Here is a 24,638-nt window from a genome sequence, read left to right as displayed (position 1 = left end):
GCCCCTAAGTTGCAAACAGGAAGTGTTATATGGCAATTACCTTTCATACCACAGATACTGATAATACTGATGAATATAATACCAAGTAATTACTGAATACTGAACTCATATAGGTGCATTGCTTTTCTCAACATTTAACATTTTAAGTGTACCTTCCAAAGTTTCTATTCTGCTATATGTTATATCAGTGGTTTTCAACTTGTTTTTGGCTAGGGAACCCGAGAATTCAATTTTGAAATTCTGGGGAATCCCAACCCTCGCCCCCTGTGTCTCGTCCCCCCTGTCTCTCCCTCCCCTCCCATCACCCTCGTCTCTCTCCCCATCCTCCCGTCACCCCGTCTCTATCCCCCCTCACTCTCCTCCTTACACTCCTTCTCCCCCTCACTCTCTCCCTTGCGCGCGTGCACACTTTCTCCCTCTTACACACATGCACACACTCTGCAACTTACACACACTCTCCCACTTTCACTCACACACACTTTCCCACGTACACGCACACTTCCACTTACACACACACACACACTCTCTCTCTCTCTCTTACACACACACACTCCAACATACACACACACTCCTACTTGCACACACACACACACACACACACACTCTCTCTCTCTCACTCTCTGACCTCCTGCCAGGACCCGTTCAGGAGTGAACCACTTGGAATGTGTTCCCCCTCTCCCTCCCTGTGAGAGCGCACGCTGACCGGAGCAGGCAGAGAGAAGAATAGCAGTGAGCTGCCGGCTGCTGCTGCTTAGCTCAGGAGCCGCCGGGTCACTGCTGCTTGGGTTGCCACCGCACCGCTGGTCCTGGGACAGCTGAGAGAGTTGTCCCAGTTCTCCCCTTCTGGCGGCCGCGGAACCCCTGAGGGTACTTGCAGAACCCCCCGGGTGAAAACCACTGTTATAATATTGTGAGGCAGTATGCCAACATTAGCATTAAATCCTAAGAAAAGTCAAAAATATACTGTGATATCGGACCGTATTCTGTAAAGTGTGAATAGTGCAGATTCAGTGCTATTGCATGGAAAGTCTCATTGACTTCAATAGGGCTTTCTGTGTGATCGAATGGGATCAGCACTATTCACCCTTCACAGAATAAGGTCATTGTATCTTACCACTGAGGCCAATCACATGATCATCATCTGTTTCCAAGAAGAACACATGCTGCTAGCGGAACATGGAATGTAATGCAGAATAGAATCGCAAACAGAATGTAATTTAATACAGAAAGGCTTTATTACAGGAGAAAAAATCAATAACTGATTAGCCACAGATCAATAAAAATATAAAATTGTTTGGAACATTTAACAGACAGTGGCATCAGATAAGGACAATAATAAAGAAAAATAGGGTGTATTAATGGATCAGGATTTAAAAGAAATCTTGAATAGTGAACCTTCAGTAGTAAGCAGGAGGGCTTGTAGCCAACAACTGTAGAAGCACTGGTGTTTTGTATTTATTAAGTTGCACCTGTGAGAAATTTTACATACGGATTACAACACATGATGTAAGGGTCAGGGCAAGGGTCACACTCTCTTTTGAAGAATGTGTGTATATATGTACAGTATGTATGTCTTTATTTATATAGCGCCATTAATATAAATAGCGCTTCATAGCAGTACTACACGTGGTAATTATATAAATAACAAATAATACAAATAACAGAACATGGGAATAAGTGCTTCAGACATAAAAATGAACATTTAGGAAAAGGAGTCCCTGCTCAGAGGAGCTTACAATCTAATTGGTAGGTAGGAAGAATGTACAGAGACAGTAGGAGGGCGTTCTGGTAAGTGTGTCTGCGAGGGGCCAAGCTTTATGTATCATGTGTCCAGTATTATCCACAGTGCTATTCATATGCTTCTTTAAGCAAGTGTGTCGTAAGGTGGATAGAGAGAGTGCTAGTCGGGTATTGAGGGGAAGAATCACCCAGATATGGATATTAAATTGCACGTTGGCACCAATGACAAAGTTAGAGAAAGATGGAGGGTCCTAAAAAACGATTACAGGGATCTAGGCCAAAAGCTTAAGGCAAGGACCTCCAAGGTAGTATTTTCTGAAATACTACCAGTGCCATGCGCTACCCCAGGGAGACAGTCAGAGATCAGGGAGGTTAATGCATGGCTAAGAAAGTGGTGCAGGAAGGAGGGGTTTGGGTTTTTTGAATACTGGGACTCCTTTTCTGAGAGGTGCCATCTATATTCTAGGGACGGATTGCACCTCAATGAAGAGGGATCTTCTGTGCTAGGGGGGAGAATGCTAAAAAGGTTGGAGGAGATTTAAACTAGGATGGAGGGGGGAGGGGAATGAAACTGATAATGAACTAAATGGAATATATGAGGATACAAGGTGGTATGGAGGTACAATGGGGGCAAGTGCAAGTTTGACAAGCAGTGAGACACCCATAGTAAATACAGATAATACTAGAAAACTTCTAAAGACTAAACCAAGTGGGAGCAGAAAGGAAGGAGCAGATAAGATAATAGTAGAGGCTGAAAAAAAACTTAAATGCGTGCTTGCTAATGCAAGAAGCCTGACAGATAAAATGGGGGAGCTTTAATTAATAGCTGCAAGGGAGCAGTATGATATCATAGGCATTACTGAAACATGGTGGGATGAAACTCATGACTGGACAGTTAATTTAGAGGGTTATTCTCTATTTCGGAAGGATCGAACAAATAGAAGGGGAGGTGGAGTATGTTTATATGTTAAACAGGATCTTAAACCTATTATAAGGGATGATGTCTATGAAGGGAATGATGAAAATGTAGAGACTTTGTGGATAGAAATTAGCAGTGGAGATAAAAGTATAAAGAAAATGTTTGTGGGAATATGCTATAAACCACCAAATATCTGTGAGATTGAGGAAGCTAAAATACTTTTGCAAATGGAGAAGGCATCAAAACTGGGTCATGTTTGCATAATGGGGGATTTTAATTATCCTGACATAGACTGGGGCAATGAGATTAGCGTTACAACAAAAGGGAACAGGTTTTTGGGGGTGCTTAAAGACAATTATATGACCCAAATTATTGAGGAACCAACCAGGAGAGGGGCAGTTCTGGATTTGGTCATATCAAACAATGTAGAAGTAATAACAAATATTCAAGTCCTGGAACATTTGGGTAACAGTGATCATAACATGGTCTCATTTGAAATAAATGATCAAAAAACAGATTACTTGGGTTCAACAAAGACTTTAAACTTTAGAAAGGCAGATTTTAATAAACTGAGGTCTAATCTAGTAGTAATACAATGGGATGATGTTTTTGCAGGGAAAAATGTAGAAGATAAATGGGCAATCTTTAAAACATTGTTAGAAAAGCACACGTATCAGTGTATACCCTTGGGTAATAAGTATAAAAGAAATAAGTCAAAACCAATGTGGCTAAATAAACAGGTAGGGGAGGAAATGGACAATAAGAGGAGGGCGTTTAGAATCTTTAAGTCAGAAGGGACAGAGACATCGTATCAGAATTATAAGGAATGTAACAAAAATTGCAAAAGGGCAATCAAATTAGCAAAAATGGATAATGAAAAAAGGATTGCAATAGAAAGTAAGGTCAACCCTAAAAAGTTCTTTATTAGTACCTTAATAACAAAAAAATGAGAAAAGAAAACATAGAACCCTTTCAGTGTGAGATGGGTAGGCAGATTATTGGAGATAAGGAAAAAGCTGAGGTATTAAACAAATTATTTGCCTCTGTGTTTACCAGGGAAGAATCAAGTTCAATCGTAGTGCTGCAGGAGGAAGCCACAACCTCCATATTAATGAACAATTGGTTAACTGAGGAAGAAGTTCATAAGCGACTTGAAATAATGAAAGTAAATAAGGCACCTGGCCCCGATGGCATACATCCAAGAGTTCTCAAGGAGTTAAGCTCAGTAATAGCAAAACCATTATATTTAATATTCAAGGACTCCATTTCCACAGGCTCAGTACCACAAGATTGGCGTAAAGCAGATGTGGTGCCTATATTTAAAAAGGGAGCTACAGTAGATCACAACCGGGAAATTACAGACCTGTAAGCCTGACATCAATAGTAGGGAAACTACTTGAAGGTTTAATACGGGATAATATTCAGGAATACCTAATGGAAAATAAAATTATTAGTAATAGTCAGCATGGATTTATGAAAGATAGATCTTGCCAAACTAACCTTATTTGTTTCTTTGAGGAGGTAAGTAGGAATTTAGACCAGGGTAATGCAGTTGATGTGGTCTACTTAGATTTTGCAAAGGCTTTTGATACGGTTTCACACAAGAGGTTGGTGTACAAAATAAAGAAAATTGGACTCAGTAATAATATATGCACGTGGATTGAAAACTGGTTAAAGGACAGACAACAGAGGGTTGTCATAAATGGAACTTTTTCAGGTTGGGCTAAAGTCGTGAGTGGAGTACCTCAGGGATCGGTACTGGGACCCCTGCTTTTTAACTTGTTTATTAATTACCTTGAGGTTGGTATCGAGAGCAAAGTCTCCATCTTTGCTGATGATACTAAATTGTGTAAGGTGATAGAATCAGAGCAGGATGTAATTTCTCTTCAGATGGACTTGGAGACGTGGGCAGGTAAATGGCAGATGAGGTTTAATACAGATAAATGTAAGGTTATGCATTTGGGATGCAAGAATAAAAAGGCGACTTACAAATTAACTGGAGATATATTGGGGGAATCCTTGATGGAGAAGGATTTAGGAGTGCTTGTAGACAGCAGGCTTAGCAATAGTGCCCAATGTCATGCAGTAGCTGCAAAGGCAAACAAGATCTTATCTTGTATCAAACGGGCAATGGATGGAAGGGAAGTAAACATAATTATGCCCCTTTACAAAGCATTAGTAAGACCACACCTTGAATATGGAGTACAATTTTGGGCACCAATCCTAAGAAAAGACATTATGGAACTAGAGAGAGTGCAGAAAAGAGCCACCAAATTAATAAAGGGGATGGATATTCTAACTTATGAGAAGAGGCTAGCTAAATTAGATTTATTTACATTAGAAAAGAGGCGTCTAAGAGGGGATATGATAACTATATACAAATATATTCAGGGACAATACAAGGAACTTTCAAAAGAACTATTCATCCCACGGGCAGTACAAAGGACTCGGGCCATCCCTTAAGATTGAAGGAAAGGAAATTTCACCAGCAACAAAGGAAAGGGTTCTTTACAGTACGTGCAGTTAAAATGTGGAATTCATTACCCATGCAGACCGTGATGGCAGATACAATAGATTTGTTCAGAAAAAGGTTGGACATCTCTTTAGATGGGAAAGGTATACAGGGATATACCAAATAAGTATACATGGGAAGGATGTTGATCCAGGGAGTCAGGAAGGAATTAATTTTTCCCCTTAATGGGGTTTTTTGTTTGCCTTCCTCTGGATCAATAAGTAAGTATAGATAAAGGATAAAGTATCTGTTGTCTAGCATAGGTTGAACTTGATGGACCTAAGTCTTTTTTCAACCTCATCTACTATGTAACTATATATGTAACCTGGAGCCTACTGTTCAGGTGAAATGCTCGTTGGACAAACAGATGTATTTGTGAGTGTAGAAAACACAATAGGATTGCTGTTTTTTATTTTTTATTTCTACCTTTATGTTTTTTGTTTGCTTTTTAATTTGCTGTTATCGTTGTATTGACTTACAGGGAATAACTATTTTGGTAAGGATAAACTTATGGTGCACCCTAATTATAGAGGTATTACAAAGTCCATGTATACAAGGATGAGAATGAGTAATTAAGCTGTGCATCACAGTGTTCTCCATATAAACGCGGAGTACAGTATAGACGTATTGCAGCACTTGGATATGTAATAACATTGTATTAAGCAGCTGACGGAATGTGTAGGGTGGCCATGCAATGCATAAGAAACATTCACTGATTACATTATGCCTGTAAAATAACCCTATTGTTCTAGGTTTTCCAAATAGTTTTTCTTTTTTTGTACTGCTTTTATCAACAGTAAAGCAATGTAATTATATGATATATTTATTCAGAAACTTAAATGTGTTAAAGGACGTGGATCAACAAGCCACGAAGCCGAACATCGCCTCTGATCTGGCGGTAACTACTATTCAAGTCAATGGCAGTTAACGCAAAATCGGGCGCAATGTCCTGCATCACGGCTTCATGACTCCCGGCTAGTGTATTTTATAAAGAATCCGTTTTAATATGTTTTAAGATTAAATCATTTTTGTGAAATAAGTTGATATGAAATGTGGTGGTAATTTCAAAATGTTACTATAAGAAAAGCCTTTTGATAGTGTTAATAGTCTCTTCTAACGCTTCGCACAGGGGTTCTCAAATTCAGTCCTCCAGACCCTCCAAAAGTCAGGTTTCCAGAATATCCCTGCTTCAGCACAGGTGGACCAATCAGTGGCTCAGTCTTTGTCTCTGCGTCTCTCCTGCTGAAATTCCTCTCCTGGCTTCCTTTAAAACTCTGTCTCACTTACAAAATTGTCCTCCTCTCTTTTAAGGCGGTACTGTGCACTCTTCTGACCCTCCTTACATCTTAGCCCTAATTTCGCATTCTGCTCAAGAATGTCTTCAGTGTACCCCTTTTGTATCTAAAGCCCTCTCCCACCTAAAACCTCTCACTCACTGCCCTTCCCCTCAATATCCGGCTGGCATCCTCTTTCTCCACCTTTTGGACCTTTCTTAAAACACACCTCTTTGCATATGGGTAGCTCCGCTGGCTGATATCATACATCTCATATGCACTTCCCACATACCTTGGCCCCTTGCAGACGCGCTTACCAGAACACCCTCCTACTGTCTCTGTGAGTTCTCCCCACTTACCACTTGGATTGTAAGCTCTTTGGAGTAGGGACTCCTTTTCCTATTGTTTATTGTTTGAAGCCCTTATTCCCATTATGTGTTATGATATTATGTCGTGTATTACGGCTATAAAGCACTATGTACCTGGATGGTGCTATATAAAGAAAGATGTATACATTCATAATCATATAGCTTGAAGCAGAAAATGGTCCATTGTATCAAAATAAACTTTTCAGTGCGTTGATACATAGACATCATATAGTCGATAGAGAAGGTTAACAGTAAATTAAATTCATATATTACACTGGTACAACAGACACATTCTTTGCTGCATCAATCAGTAAAAATACTGTTTAGATATTATATTTTCTCCATATTCAAAACTGTAAATGAAAAATGGTCTTTATTTTTCAAACTGTTATTAAATGATGTTCTTGTTCGTTTGACTTGAGGACAATAAGTACTGTACTTCTGACGAACCATATATAATACTCAGCATTTAATAAAATAGTCTGTTTTTTCTAAATTGAGAGAGAAATAAGTTGATAGGCGCTTCTCCATCGGCAAAACTAATGCAACAGCACCACCCAGTGATGGATAATACCAATATCAAATAGACGTAAAAAAATAAGGTCACAAAACCATACAATAATACAATAGAAACTGTAAAAGTATATGTAAAAAATAAAATAAACGTAAAATAATAATAAGGTCTGTGACAACTACTCAACCTCTAAAAAGAAACAGCCAGGTTCTTCACAAGATACAGGTAAACACAAGGTGAGGGAGTGGTTGTTTGGCAGACATAGTACTGCTGCGGCCGAGTTTATTCGAGCATTTGCCCATTCTCGGCCGCAGCAGTACCGATCGGGGCGCTCTCCCTCCCGCTGCCGGGTCCGCCGGGTCCCCCGGAACCCCCTGCCGCCGTCCCCCACATCGCGGGACACCAGGGCTCCCTCGGGGAGCCCTGGACGCGCGTGCAGGGGGCGCAGGCGCCCGATGACGCGTGACCGCGCATCGGTGATGCGAGCACGCTGAGGGAGTGCGGCTAGCACGCCGGGGCATCCCCCGGCTTGTGGTGCTAGCCGTGCTGCAATAAAGTGTGTCGGTAGTGTAGATAAACAGCAGCCCATTCGTAGTGTGGCAGTTGCGGGTGGTGGTTGTAGTTGTAGGTGCAGGTATCCTGTCCCAGTTTCCCTCCCAACCAATAGGAGAAGGACTCTGGAATTTTTAGTGTAGGTAGCCCGGATCCCCAATCATTCCTGACGATGTTGGACTGGAGCCAACGAAACGCGTTGAGTGAGCAAGAGGAGGAGAAGTAACGGACGGAAGCGGAGAATCATGACGCCAAAGCTCTACAGAGAGCCGAGTGCCATTTCCATCGGCCGCACTTGGAAAGAACACGAGGCAAACCAGAGAGCAGAAACTTCCACCGGAATCCTACGTCGGAGGGGAGAGAGACAATCCTCAACTAAAAGATACCTTTTGATGCCCCGAATGACATTACCAAATGTGAGTGTGCATCCAGAGGGACTATTTGATATGTTCATGCTGTATTAAAGTTTCTTTTACATATTGCGCTGTTAGTCCCTTTTTCTCCTATTCCTGCCAAGATCCAATTGTACCTGCACCTACAACCATCATTCCACCCACAACTGCCACATTACGAATGGGCTGCTGTTTATCTACCGTGTCTGCCAATCAACCACTCCCTCACCTTGTGTTTACCCGTTTTTTCTAACTGTCTCGTATCTTTTATAAATTACATGTTTTTTACTTACCACTTATTGTGTTGGGTTCACATTTTTCATTGGAATAGCCATATCTATCTAGCACAATTATTTCGAATGTCAGTTTTTCATGGTTACTGTTGTTATATTCACTTGCATTACAGAAGTTGGCTGCAATAAAAATGTGTATATCAATATATATATAGAGTAGACCGCACTCTATGAATTTAAATAGAATAATAGTATGATACAGTGTGGTGCAGCGGAAACAAGGGGGCCCTAGCCCCTTCAAAGTAATAGACTGTGATTCTCTTTTGGCTTATCTCCAGACCATTATCTTACTGAGTGCTGGTAACAGCTCTTATTGTTAAAAATGTGTATATATTATTTTATTTAAACAACGTTTTTAGAAAAGACATGTTTGGAAACAAAAAATAATAATAATTTTAATCTAAACTTTCACATCTTCTTTACTTTTTAACAAGCACAGGTGACCAAAGTTTGCCACAAATACAAATGTGTTTCTAATACTGGGTGTGGTACTTAAAACTTTTTATACTGAGAGAACAAGAAGAAGAGACCTATAAGAATTAAAAACAAAAAACCCTGCATGTACACTTACACGTAATGGAATTAACATACATTATGTAAAAAGCTGTACAAATGCGACAAACTTAAGTGGTAGGTAATACAAGACGAGGAAAAATATTTCATATTAATATATTTCTTTTGAAAAACAGGTGTGTTGATTTTTGCGAAAAATAACAAAAAAATAAAACATAATCAAAGCTCCAGGAGACTTGTGTGCTGTTTTAAAAATTAGATGTGTTGTTAAGAATTTAAAAAGCAATACAGAAGACAATGACTAAATAAAGTAAGCCTACTGTATTCATCAATGTTTCCAGTGCTGAATCTTATTATTTGTTTTATTAAAGCTTATTCATATTGTAGGTACAGAGAGATGAAGTAGTATGTTAACTTACCTATCGTACAAAGTTCTCCTGTCCATTGATCCGAACAAAGACAAAGACCATTTTCACACACACCATTGTTTTCACAATAGCATGGCGGAAGTGAGGGAGGAGGAAGTGTTGGAGAAGGCGCTGTTAAAACAAGTACGTTAGATTATTCATCGAGCTGGAAAACCATTGTACAGTATCCTTGAAAATGCATTGCCAAAATACTCTTTAGCCTGTGGTCCTTATCCATTTTAACTTGTGGGAGGCTACAGTAAGTATACACCAATGTTAAAAGTAATGTTGTCATAGAAGTCACTTAAAGAAGAGTAGCAAATATATGTGTCTTTGTGCGCCAATGTAGAAAAACGACTTTGATGTGTTGGGTGGTGTGTGTGTCCAAAAATGTTTACACAGAAAAATATTATTCTAGCGCATATATTAAGCGGTGGAGACACACATATGCAAATTATATGTAATAACTAAATCGAAGTATTTTTGTGCATCATGAAAGTGTCAAAATTGGCCGTCAAGTTTTTCTTGGTGTAAAAGACAAACGCATGTTGACGCAAACAATTTTTAATGCATTAATATGCTACTGTGATTTCTGTTTTTAATGTACAGTACATTACACTAAAAGTTTCTGCTTTTGAAACATCACAGATATTGGACTCAATTACCTACATTATAAGAATAGTATAGATATGAGGTTTCCCGCACTCATAATTTATAGAGCCAGGCAACTTTTTTTATAGAAAAGGTATATTTTAATATGAATGACAAGGAGGAGATAGAGAATGAAAGGGAGGGCGGAGAGAGAATAGGGAGGGAGGAGAGCGAGGGAGGGTCGGAGAGAATGGGGGAGGGGTGGAGAGAATGGGGGAGAGGGAGAGAGAATGAGAGAAGGGGTAGAGAGAATGAGGGAGATGGGACAGAGAATGACTGGAGGAAAGAATGAGGGGGGCCGTGAGAATGAGAGAGAGAGGGGGGTAGAAAGAATGGGGTTGGGGAGAGTGAATGACTGGGCGAGAGAATCAGGGAGAGAGGAGGGAAGAGTATGAATGTTCGAAAAAATCTATTAAGTACTGAATACAATTTACATATTTTTAGTTAGGTAGGATAAAATAAATCCAAAAGTTAATTGTGTGTGTGTAGGGGGGGAGGGGTGTGCAAATTGAGTGTTCGCCTAGGGCACCAAATACCCTTGCACTGGCCCTGTATATTAGGAATTTTGAAGTACTGAAGACTCATTTGTATCTGATATGTTGTACAGGTTGTAATATGCATGGTGTATGACAAACAGAGAAAAGACTCCTAAGACCGATGCTCCAAATAGTGCAAACAGTTTCTGCAATGTCCACAATAAAGGTGATAATAAAGAAATCAAGGATCAAGGATCAATGTCCTGAATCTTAAAAACATGAACCAGGGAGTAAGACTGTGTACCCAAAACTGAACATCAGGATGGGGCCATAATGTGGTAGGGAGACAAGTAGACAGTGGAGCCGTGTTCCCGACATGGAACCATATACCGGCCCACCACAGCAAATCTCTGCCACTACCCTCACACATCCCGGCGTCTCATACACAGCCACACAAACCCGCAAAGATCTTGACTCGTCGAGTTCAGTCCTCAAACACTGCAAATTGGAATATGATCAGGTGCGCTATAGAGTGTGCTCCAGCCGAGTAATCAGGTAAGAAGAAAAAGTTGGTTTGGGCGGTTCACAGCTCACCGTAGGGGTACAATCAAATGTGTCCAAACGCAATCAGAAAAAAGGTTGTTTATTCAGTGCATATTGAGGTGAGTTTCGTTCACCAATAGGACTTTGACAAAGTCCTATTGGTGGACGAAACGCGTCAGAGTTACTATGTGGCAGACTCACTTCAATATATACACATATATATTTATATTGTACATATATATAAAAGCTAACATGATCCCATGTGGTTTGTGGTCGGATGATAGTGGTACTCACATGGGATACTAATGAAATATTCTAGATGAAATGGGAAACGTGACGTCATGATGCCGGAGCCGAGGTAAGGGGGGGGGGCGGAGAGGAGAACTGCCAGCAGGGGGGCGCAGGGGAAAAAGTTTGCGCTCCCCTTATGTACCGTATATAATATTTAAAAATGCTGTTACGGGGTAATAGGAATGGGGAAAAGCTAACTAGTGGGGCTAGACATATTCATATTCAGTAGTGCTGCACCAACTGGCTTAAGAGTATGGGGCATCCAGAAAATATCAATGGGAAGTAGAGGTGGTAATATGGAACAGCTCATATTACAAAGCTATTTCTAAATCTTTGGACATTCCGTCCTACCCCGTTGCACATTAAACCGTCTCCCTGATTATCAGGAAAGAGCACCCAAGGTTATACCCCTTTTCATATATAAATAGGAACTTGTCGAAACTGACTCTAGAGAGGCTTACTCTAGAGAGGCTCCACTGATTGACAGAATCTAGAGAGACACTGTGGTACTAACCAGTATATTTGTTTAAAACTAGAGATACCACAAGAAACTCACACAGGTATACTTTACCTTTGTTAAGTCTGTATGCAGGCTGAGCCTTGATGCTAATTTTCACAGCCCCCAGACCACCATATACTAGTGCGTATACACATATATACACATTTATATTCTGAATGTGAACGTCTCTACATAACTTGGTACCATATAGAAGGAATGTACACCTTTTTATACGTAATCACTGTATTTAGAGCACTATGTTTCTCCTGTATTCTGCCTTTATTTTAATTATGCCAATTAAAGTGTGAAGTTTTATTCATTATATTATTCCACTTTGGTTGTTGTGCCCCATTAAGGGGTTTCTTTTCTAAGTACACGTGTGTACTTTTTTGCAGGTATTCTCATAACCTCCCGGGTAGCACACACCTTCATATACTATAATCTTTCAAGTTTGAGTGAGGTTTCTCCATATCTGCCTCTTATATGAAAATTACCACTTTTGGGGGGGGACAGTACAGCCTGTAAGCAATATTACTGTATATAAAATAGTTTATCAATGGTAGTGATTAGTTTGCCCTTGCGGTTTAATACATTTTGGAATGATGACAAAGGAGCTAAGTATGTAGATGTGTGTTAGAACATGTACCGTATGTATGTCATGGGAAACCAGGCAATTACACCTTTATACCGTGATCATATTACTGAGCAAAACCAAGAAGTAAAACAAATTGCCATTTATTCCTTTGAAACAGACATACACACAATGGATTACAATTATGCACAAGAAAATACACTTACTGGGGGTCTGGGGGGAAAATTAGACTTTCCTAGCCATTTACAGTCCTTAAAACAAAGTTTGCCATTGACCGGGACTTGTCCCGAAATGTCCTGGAACTAAAATCGGCATGAAATTCCACACGCTACCGTTGGATAAGCTCCAGAGCGTTGAAATAGTTTGACCGTGAGTAAGTCCCAAACCTCCTGGAACTCAAATGAGCATGTAGTTCCAGCCGCGACCACTACATTCGATTTGTAGAACTTGGCCGCAAAAAGTCGGGACTTAGAAAATATTTCAGCTCAAGATCCTTGAAGCCGGCTCGCTGCTATTTCTCACAAAGTATCTTTTGGTGATTTCAAATTTGCCGCTGCTGTCTTGGCACTTAGAATCTCTTGAGCTGATTGGCTGCTAGGTTTCTTAAAGGATTTCAGTCCCATTCACAGAATACCCCAACCAATCAGAACATGGGAATATTTTCACCAGCCTATCAACGATTTGCCGGTACCCTGAAGCTGGGTGGGCACGGATTTCTTCAGGGATAAGAAGTAGCATCTAGCTACGAAACGCGTAGGATTACTGCTTTTATTGATACCTTTTTATGCCAATTTTGTGTTATCCTGCACATAAGTTATCCCGTCGGGTGTCTCCCGTTGGAGGTACGCCCCTTGTGTGACGTCACACGTATGCGCAAAGTGTAACGTCACTGCCGACTGACAGACTGCTAGGCGTGGATGCCAACACGCCGCTGTGTCCGGCTCGTATCGGTATACACTTGAATGGACTGAGAGACTCTGTCCTAACGCACACATAGTGTGCCCTGTTGGAGCAAAGACTTCCCGTTACCATCACGGAGGCTACGACGAGAGTGACCTGGAGACGATCTGGATGCTGGTGATTGACCACAACTACGGAAGCCAGATGACATCTGGAAAGTGCGGAGGTCCACATACCTGAGGCATCCCCTTCCATCGTGTATCCTGTTGACAGCTGTGTGGTAACTCGTGTAATATTACACAAAATGCTTATGTTCTATTTTTTTGAAGTACGCAGAATACTTACCCTTTTTTAACACTAAATATGTTTTGATATACTTCACCATTTGCGTTTTGCGCTTGTTTTTTTGTCTTTTGTCTTGGGAGTGTTGAGCCACTCTGTAACCCTAGCAGCATACGTAACGAACCTACGGTTTTGTATGGTTATTTCTTATCACTTTCACAGTAGGGTTGTGCTTGATAATATTGCTTTTAACAAATTATCAAGGAGGGTTTACTCAATTTAGAGGTTTCACTGTATAGACATTGTTCTCTTAACACAATTTGGTCTTTTTTGGGTTGCACACTTTTTTCTTTTTTCAGTGACACCAAGCCTGGTTGCCATCTGGTCTCTCGGAACCAGGTGAAGAAAGGAACATAGAGCACAACGGATTTAGCAAATTCAAACTCATTTATTGAGTCAACACAACGTTTCGACCATAATGGTCTTTTTCAAGTGATAATGGCCATTGTCACTTGAAAAAGACCATTATGGTTGAAATGTTGTGTTGGCTCCATAAATGAGTTTGAATGTGCTAAATCCGTTGTGCCCTATGTTCCTTTCTTCATCTGCCAGGACTGATTGCAGGCTTTCGTGCAAACACTGGAGCACCGGTAACTGTATTAATATTTTTTCTACTCTGAGGTGTGCAGCATTTCTCTAATATTGTCTGGACTCTCAGAACCAGGGACATGGAAATTCCCCAGCTCATATACAGTGCATAAAACATATATACCTTTATACATCATGTTAACAAAAATATCACAAAATTCTTTGAAGTCCCTCGTCCCCTAGGATCTACTGAAAAGACATGCACGTTCATTTTTAGAGCTCCTAGACCTTCCTATAAGACGTTTGCTAAAAAGTTGCTTCAAATAACGCTTAGGTTAAGTTTCAGAGTTGTTTCTAATGTACCGTAGCTAGACTTAGAAATAATTTCACTCTCACAACCTCATGAATGGTTGGAGACACACCGAACATCTTTACCGGGTCCAGGGTGCGGGGCATATACTGGGGTGGACTCCCACTAAACTAGGGACCCCTGACTATACCGAGGATACGCGTATCCCTATGCCCCCTTTTACCTTTCTGGTCTGTGCCGCAGCAGGGCATCCTGGCGGTGAGCCGCGTAACTGCTTTCCAGGGAGGACTTTGTCCGGAGGTCTGTGTCAACATGTACCCGGGAGTCTGACTCGGATCCCGGATACATTTTTGGGGTGGCCAGCAACTCTCGTCCCCGGCTAACTAGACATAATCCAACAACACTTTTACCGCAAAGTCCACCCTGAAACTCATATTCTGAGAATCTTAACTGTTAGCACTCCTGGAAAGGCAAAAGACATATAAATCTTTATTGTTGCATATTTTACATACAATGCATGGCAGTACATATGCAACAGTCAGGCACAAGAGCTGACACTCTAGGACACCAAAAATGGATCAAGGGCCACCAAGTGGGCTTGACCTTTATTAGTGAGCCTGGTTACCCCCTCACAGTCACAATGTAATATTAAAAATGCTGTTACGGGTAATAAGAATGAGAAAAAGCTAACTAGTGGGGATAGACACTTTAAATCTGTACATAAAGTAGTGTTGCACCCTCTTGCTTAAGAGTACGGGGCATCCAGAAAATATCAATGGAAAGTAGAAGTGGTAATATGGAACAGCTCATATTACAAAACGAATGTAGATGGATTTTTATCCTACATTGTGTTGTCCCCAATGGACAAAACAAGGCACTCCTATATTCTGCATTTACTGTATATGAATAGTGTTATGTGGATGTTACATTTTGTATGATTTGCACCAACAAATTGTTAACTGATAATTCAATGAGATATTATTATAATTCATGATCATGTGTATATCTGCATATCTCTGTATTGTATCAAAGATACGGATTTGTATGAATATTCTTAAGTTCTTCATATGGATGTATTTTATAACAGCTAATATGATTATTTGATATACAGAGGAAAACTGCCAGTTTTCAGCCAGCGTGTGAGGAAAATTCACAAGCATCTCGCAGACACTCTGCAGTATAGTCCATAGACGCTGTAATGACCCATCGGATGCCTGTGTTTAATGGTTAAACTTAAAAACAGTGCATAAACTGTAGGAATGTTATCTGTGACTGAAACCTAACACCCTATCACAGATAATATTCCTACAGTATAAGCATTGTTTTTAAGTTTAACTTTGCTGCTTTATTCAATGTACCAACGTGAGAAGAAGAGATCAGTGTATCTCGAAAGCTCGCACAAATAAATGCATTTCGTTAGCCACAGAACGGTATCGTCTATTCATTTTTGATTATTAAAGCTCAGCTAACACGGTACCGATACATCTATATATATATATATATATATATATATATATATAGAAATAGCCGTGTTAGTCCAGTTGCGATAGTGCAGAATAAATTAGTTCTTCAGTATTAGGTGATACCTTTTTTTTTTTGGACTAACAATTTATGTCATATACAGTTGTGTGAAAAAGATAGTACACCCTCTTTGAATTCTATGGTTTTACATATCAGGACATAATAACAATCATCTGTTCCTTAGCAGGTCTAAAAATTAGGTAAATACAACCTCAGATGAACAACAACACATGACATATTACACCGTGTCATGATTTATTTAACAAAAATAAAGCCAAAATGGAGAAGCTATGTGTGAAAAACTAAGTACACCCTTACTGTTTCCATAGGAATTAAGATGCTAAGTAGCAGACAGGTGCTGCTAATCAAATGCCCTTAATTAATTGATCACCAGCAAGTGTGACCACCTCTATAAAAGCCAAAGTTTTAGCAGTTTGCAGGTCTGGAGCATTCAGGTGTGTGTTAACACAATGCCAAGGAGGAAAGACATCAGCAATGATCTTAGAGAAGCAATTGTTGCTGCCCATCAATCTGGAAAGGGTTATAAGGCCATTTACAAACAATGTAAAGTCCATCATTCTACAGTGAGAAAAATTATTCAAAAGTGGAAAACATTGAAGACAGTTGCCAATCTTCCCAGGAGTGGACGTCCCAGCAAATTCACCCCAAGGTCAGACTGTACAATGCTCAGAGAAATTGCAAGAAATCCAATAGTTACTTCTCAGACTCTAAGGGTCTCAGTTAGCATGTTAAATGTTAAAGTTCATAACAATACAATTAGAAAAAGACTGAACAAATATGGTTTGCCATGAGAAAGGTTGGAAGGGTTGCCATGAGAAAGCCTCTTCTCTCTAAAAAGAACATGGCAGCACGGCTTAGGTTTGCAAAGTTGCATCTGAACAAACCACAAGACTTCTGGAACAATGTCCTTTGGACAGACGAGACCAAAGTGGAGATGTTTGGCCATAATGCACAGCGCCACGTTTGGCAAAAACCAAACACAGCATATCAGCACAAACACCTCATACCAACTGTCAAGCACAGTGGTGATGGGGTGATGATTTGGACTTGTTTTGTAGCACAGGACCTGGGAACCTTGCAGTCATTGAGTCGACCATGAACTCCTCTGTATACCAAAGTATTCTAGAGTCAAATGTGATGCCATCTGCATTTGGCATTAGATAGTGAGGCATTTAAAGTGAGCTTTTTAAGTGATAAATATAGTTAGACTATAGTTATAGTTAATACACTTACTATCTTCATGCAAGATCAATAACCTCAGCTGATATGACATGGATCTAATTGTATTCTCTTCACAGGTATGTCCCTTGATGTGCAAGTCCTGTGTAAAAGATTTACTCTGTGGCCTTAAGCATTGAAATAAGTATGCCCCTTGATGTGCAAGTCCTGTGTAAAAGATTTGCTCTGTGGCCTTAAGCATTGAAATAAGTTAGTATATTTGAATTTCAAAAGGTGTTTTTTTATTTATTTATTTTTGCCCCTCTTAACTCTGTGCTGTTAATTGACCAACTGGAACAAGCTGATTGATTGGGGAGGGGGAGGGTCATGTGACTGTTTTAGCTGTATAAAACCAACACCTCTCCTGCAATTTTCAGAAACTGCAATTGGCATTAGATAGTGAGGCATTTAAAGTGAGCTTTTTAAGTGATAAATATAGTTAGACTATAGTTGGACTAGAGGTGACTGGGGACTGCATCTTTCTGCAAACTTTTTGACTCACGACAATACACGGTAAGCTACTCAATTCATACTATGATCCCATTCTTGCTAACCTGCATAATTTAACCCCCCACCCCTTTACAACTTCTTTCACTGCAGCTTCTCCCAAAACTGACCGCACAAAACACTGAAACCCTGAACTGACTCTAGCATTGCAATGCACCAAAACATTTGACAAGTATCAGGCACATCACTGCTGTTTAGTCTGCACACACTCACTTTGTTCAAAACAGCTCCTTGCAGCACTGCCTACCTCTGGCAAAATGAACCTGCTCTGTATCTTAACATTTTTTTTTCTCCTGGCCTCATGGAGATGTTACTCTCTCTATACACTACAAACTCCTCCATCCTGGCCCACACCCAACATCACCATACACACTGGACTACTCAAAAGCCTTGCACTATCTACTGAATGTTGGTGGAGAACTCTAAAAACCAGCACACCAACCACTGCTCACTCTAATGGCAAACACCACAAATTTACAACCTCCAAACTACCCAAATTCCTACTCATACTGTTACTCTCCTTAGCAGGTGATATTGAACCTAACCCAGGTCCTCCCATTTCAGCTCTGCCCCATGCCCCTGAGAACTCCACCTTTAAATTCCAAAAAGGCCTATCTGTCGCCCATATAAATATCTGGAGCCTGCTGCCCAAATTGGACGAACTAAGAGCATGGTGCCTTATGCATAAACCCAAAGCCATCATTCTTACAGAAACATGGCTATCCCCTAAAACCCCTGATGCAAATATCGCCATTCAGGGATACTCCATTTTTAGGAGAGATAGGTCAAAGAGAGGAGGAGCGGTGTTATTTTATATTGCAGACACCTTACAATTTACACTGTTAAATTGCCCACCAAGCCCACCCTCCTTTGAAATTCTAGTTGGCAAAATCTGCCTCCCCTTTTCTAAGCCCATCTTGCTTGCTGGCATCTACCGCCCCGCTAAAGCCCCTCTACAATCCCTGACTGATATTACCCAATTTCTTGGCTCAATTTCCTCTCTGAATGAGAACAGTGAGCTGCTAGTTCTCGGGGATTTCAACTTCAATTGGCTTGACCCTAAAAACCACAAAATCCAGATACAACTCAAGTCACTTAACCTATCGCAACTCATTTCCCAACCCACACGGATAAACCTGAAATTGCATAACCATTCCTTGCTAGACTGGATTCTCTCCTCAAACCACAGCAGAATCCAATCCTCTGGCATCCTTCCTGACATTTTCAGTGACCATGCAATAGTGTACTGTGTAAGGAAAATTAAACCGCCCCAATCAAGCCCCAAAGTTCTCCTCACTAAAACATTTAAAAACTTTAACCCACAACAGTTTCTGGATGACCTCACCAACTGCCCATGGCACAGAATCGATTTAATTCCTGACCCTGATTCTGCACTCGACTATTTCCAATCCGAGTTCTTAAAACTCTGCGATACCCATGCACCACTACGCAAAATAAGGGTACGAGGGTCCCACCTTCCATGGGTTACAACTGACCTTATTGCACTCTACCAGCTCAGGGATACCTTGTGGAAAAGCTACAAAGTAACTGGCACTACCAAGGATCTCAATCACTATAGATGCATGCGGAACATGTGCACAAGGCAAACAAGGCATGCAAAAGCACAATATTACTCTGACAATCTCCACCAAAATACAACAAACCCAGATAACTTCTGGAAGGTTATCATTACAGTGTCCGACAAACCTATACATTTGCTCGCCCTGGGCGAGTGGATTTAACCCCCGGGCGAGTAAATATTGGCCCAAGCAGCACACGTTTGGTACTAGGTGGCGAGTAGATTTTTTTGTGTGGCGAGTAGATTTTTTGGTGATTTGTCAACCACTGGTTATCAACAATATATTCCAGCCTCCTAACCATCAACAACCAAGTAATATCACTAAGGGGGATATTACTCTGACAAACCCCACTGACATTGCAAATGCATTCAATGATTACTTTGTGGGGTGTGCCACTAACTTATTAGCAAAACGCAGCCCAAACCACAAACCTGAATCTCATCCTGGGAGTACCCCTATAGTCCCACCCCCTCCCAAAACTGCCCACAATTTTCAATTTGGCCTAGTATCTGAAGAGGAGATTATACAAGCGCTCCTCAAACTAAAACTAAGCAGCCAATGTGGACCTGACTAACTACAATCTAGGTTCCTACAACTTGGTGCCCCAGCCATTGCCAAACCAATTGCGTCCATAGTCAACTCTATCCTGTCTGCAGGCCATATCCCTACGACCTGGAAAACTGCCAGAGTTGTCCCAATCTTCAAAAGTGGGGACAAAAACACTGTCTCAAACTACAGGCCAATCTCACTTCTCCCAATTCTATCCAAAGTCATGGAAAAATGTGTCCACTCCCAATTAAGCAATTTCTATACCAAGACAAATTTCCATAGCCAATTCCAATCTGGGTTTCGTCCCAAACACTCCACTGTAACTACCCTGCTAAAAGTTTGCAATGAAATCCAGTGTGGAATAGAACGGGGACAACTCACTGGTGCAGTATTCCTAGATTTTGCAAAGGCTTTTGACACAGTTGATCATGCTATCCTGCTTAACAAACTCCAGAGCTCTGGAATAGGGAAGCATGCTTTAAACTGGTTTCAGTCCTACCTATCAGGAAGATCCCAACATGTGTCCATCTCAGGCTCTAACTCCAACCCCCTGGTTATCACCTGTGGTGTCCCGCAAGGCTCCGTTCTGGGGCCCCTACTCTTCTCAGTGTTCATTAATGATCTTCCCACAGCTTGTAAGGAAGCCTCACTACACATGTATGCAGACGACACAATCCTATATGCACACAGCCATAGCCTCTCTGACCTTCAACACATACTTCAGTCTGACTTTTTGAGACTCGTAAACTGGATTTCCCAAAACAAACTGTTTTTAAACACTGACAAGACTGTAACAATGGTGTTTGGGACCAAGACTAAATTTTTTAAGCTTCCAGTGACTGAGCTCCTGATTAGAACCAACGCTAACACCACCCTAACCCCTGTCACTAGTTTTAAATACCTGGGCTTATGGTTTGACTCCCACTTAACATTCGGGATGCACGTTGATACCCTGACAACCAAGACCTATGCCAAACTAGGGGTATTTTACAGGAACAAATCCTCCCTAAGTCTCCTGGTCAGAAAGCATATCGCACAGCAGATGCTAATGCCAATTATTGACTATGGAGACATAGTATATGGCTCAGCACCTCAAACCCACCTTGGCAAACTTGACACCCTCTACAATTCAATTTGTCGTTTTGTTCTCCATTGCAACTACAACACACATCACTGCGATATGCTCAAAGAACTAGATTGGTCATCACTAGAGTCTAGGCGCAAAGTTCACCTTTCCTGTCTTACCTTTAAATTCTTCATGGGCAAGCTACCCAGCTATCTGAACAAGCTCCTCACCTCTACCACTTGCAGCACTTATCACCTGAGATCAGACTCCAAAAGACTGTTCATTGTCCCAAGGCTCAACAAAGTATCCGGACGTTCCTCCTTTTCCTACCATGCACCCCAAAACTGGAACAACCTACCAGAGACTCTCACATCCACCACCAGTTTAAGTTCTTTCAAATCTAAGGCTATCTCACACTTTAATCTGGTCTGTAACTGTTTCATACGCCCATAATATATATTTTCTTTAACTATGCACGCAATGTCTTGTATATAACGTATACCCTGTTCATTTATGTAACTGTATTTGTAACCATGTATTATTTGTTTTACTCTGTGCCCAGGACATACTTGAAAACGAGAGGTAACTCTCAATGTATTACTTCCTGGTAAAATATTTTATAAATAAATAAATAAATCTGTCCGACAGCTAAAGTTTGGCCGAAATTGGGTCATGCAACAGGACAATGATCCCAAGCACACCAGAAAATCTACAACAGAATGGCTGAAAAAGAAAAGAATCAAGGTGTTGCAATGGCCCAGTCAAAGTCCAAACCTTAACCCGATTGAAATGCGGTGGCTGGACCTTAAGAGAGCTGTGCATAAACAAATGCCCACAAACCTCAATGAACTGAAGCAACGTTGTAAAGAAGAGTGGGCCAAAATTCCTCCACAACGATGTGAGAGACTGATAAAGTCATACAGAAAACGATTACTTCAAGTTATTGCTGCTAAAGGTGATTCTACAAGCTATTGAATCATAAGGTATACTTAGTTTTTCACACATGGCTTCTCCATTTTGTCTTTATTTTTGTTAAATAAATCATGACACGGTGTAATATGTCATGTGTTGTTGTTCATCTGAGGTTGTATTGACCTAATTTGTAGACCTGCTAAGGAACAGATGATTGTTATTATGTCCTGGAAAAAGGCGACAGAAAACCTCCACCGTTAGCATATAGCCAATAAAGAATATCACTTGTGTGCACATTCACATGTCTTAGACAGGTCTGCAACCCTGCCTTTCAACCATTATCACCTCGCATATAGTGCTCCCACTGCAGCAAGGGATTCTGGGAGATGACATGCAAATGAGCATACAATGTGTCACCTTTTGCCTGGAATATCCATTCACATGGAGCCCATTTAAGCTGATGTATCGCCTTTCACACAGCTTTTAAACACAGCATGGGACTAGCAAAGCAAGTTTAAACCACTCACAGACATGTTTCATTCTTGATGGGTATCATCAGTGTGAGGTTGGTATAAACTTGCTTTTAAATATTTCTAGGCTGGGTAGGTTTACCATACATTTTAAGTTATGGTGGGTGAAAAAGGCGACAGAAATCCATGTGAATGGATATTCCAGGCAAAAGGTGACACATTGTGTGCTCATTTGCATGTCATCTCCCAGAATTCCTTGTTGCCGTGGGAGCACTGTATGTGAGGTGATAATGGTTGAAAGGCAGGGTTGCAGACCTGTCTAAGACATGTGAATGTGCTCACAAGTGATATTCTTTATTGGCTATATGCTAACGGTGGAGGTTTTCTGTCGCCTTTTTCACCCACCATAACTTAAAATGTATGATAAACCTACCCAGCCTAGAAATATTTCAAAGCAAGTTTATACCAACCTCACACAGATGCTACCCATCAGGAACTTGGAGTACAGATTTCTGTTTTGCATCCGGATACATGCTGGAAACATATACTCGGTACCTGAGTGAGGTTGAATACGGAGGCACATTGATCACAGACTGTCACTCTGCATCTGAAGATAAAGGCACACACTGGAAACATACGTTCGGTGCCCAAGTGAGGTCTGACATGGAGGAAGCTACCACCTTTCTATAAGGTTTGGCAGGCGGCCAGGTCCATTCACATCATAGGAGGGATTTGTTTTTTTCCCCATAGGAATGATTATTGTTTTGCAGCGGAATCAGACTGCACGTTGAAAAGATCCGTGCTCTACCAAGTCTGTTAACAATACACCTAGTCCACATCTGAGAAGGATCATTCTCCCATTGGTGACTATTGTCTTCTAGCTGTAATTAATTATATGGACTGCACCTCACCCATTTTCACCCCAGTGGTTTCCTCCTCTCCGCTATCATCTGCTTCCTCGCTCATCAGTTCCTCATATATGTCACTTGCTTTTTGCTGCTAATTATACTATTGCCATGATTGCTTTTTAATCATACCAGTCTAGCATTTGTCCTTGAGACTACTCTGGTTATTAATAAAGTCCAGTTTTTATTACACACTTTACGGAATTGACGCTTCTCTTTGTTTTGTTTTTTGATATATATATATATATATATATATATATATATATATATATATATATATGAAAAATTACATTGAATAATCGGCACACTTATCAGATTGACTTTAACCTCACCAAAATATGGCATATCACACCCAGTAATACCCGACGCTAGCTGAGACCATTTGTGGGGTGCCCCTAACTGATCAGGTGGGGGTACCTCACTTTTGCATCCGTGAGCCTCCCCGGGGTGAAACGCTCGGAGAGCACCCTCTGGGATAACAGTCACTGGTTCAGTACTACTTCCTCCCCCTGGTGGAAGGAATAGCACAGTGTCTTTCAAACCAGCCTTTACCCGGTCATCCACGGCCTGGAAACAGAAGGCCAGGCGGCCAGGACTTTTCCCGCGGTCCACTACTTGGTAAATGGGCCGCTTCTTTTTGGGCCCAAAGGAGGCAACTTCTATTAGATCCTTTGCCACACAGTCCTTGTTCCTACCTACTTGCGAGGCTTCCACTGAGAAGCGGGAATGGAACATTGTCTCTTTACTCAAAGTCTCTTCTTCACCTGGCAGGGGGTAAAGGGTAGATACCTTACCACCGTGGTGACTCCCGGTGGCCAACAGGTCCTCGGGGACGCTGTCAGTTCCCACCTCAACTGTCTTGGGGCCTGTCCACAACACTTCTGATACAGTCCACTCACTGTCTTGCAACTCGGGAGCGTTGTATCCCAGTCATGGGACCATATGGGTTGGAAGGCACGGGCTCTCACTCAGATCAGGAGCTGTTACTCTGGCCCTCTTCACGGCCACCTCCATCAGAGCCTGTGGCGAGCAACGGGAGTCCTTACCACTCAGCTGGCTTGCAATGGGTTTCTCTTCATCAGGAACCGTCTCCGGATGTCCTTCCTGTACACGGAGAGTCGCCATGGCTGGGAGCCTCTTCTGCCGCTCCGGTCGCACCACTGCTTGCTGCTGGGGAATATCGATGCACAGCGGTTCTACAGCAGGGTCCACCGCTGATGCTTCAGCCTCACGGGTGTGGTCCGCCGACAGGCGCATCACCACAGCTGGTTGG

At 41.3% G+C, this 24,638-nt stretch overlaps 1 protein-coding gene across 1 annotated transcript in view; it reads right to left on the bottom strand.

Moving 5' to 3' along the window:
• Window positions 1-24,638, bottom strand: part of ADGRG7 (adhesion G protein-coupled receptor G7) — a 76,529-nt gene that overhangs the window by 36,962 nt on the left and 14,929 nt on the right. The window contains exons 2-3 of the mRNA XM_075594089.1: window positions 9,497-9,616; window positions 8,565-8,684 (exon numbers count right to left, since the gene is read on the bottom strand). Coding sequence (XP_075450204.1) covers window positions 8,565-8,684; window positions 9,497-9,616 — 240 coding nt within the window. The remainder of the gene's footprint in view (window positions 1-8,564; window positions 8,685-9,496; window positions 9,617-24,638) is intronic.

The sequence above is a fragment of the Ascaphus truei genome, chromosome 3, assembly GCF_040206685.1.
Source record: "Ascaphus truei isolate aAscTru1 chromosome 3, aAscTru1.hap1, whole genome shotgun sequence".
Taxonomy (NCBI): domain Eukaryota; kingdom Metazoa; phylum Chordata; class Amphibia; order Anura; family Ascaphidae; genus Ascaphus; species Ascaphus truei.
Note: the sequence above shows the minus strand (reverse complement) of the source record. Positions and strands in the feature narration are given on the sequence as shown.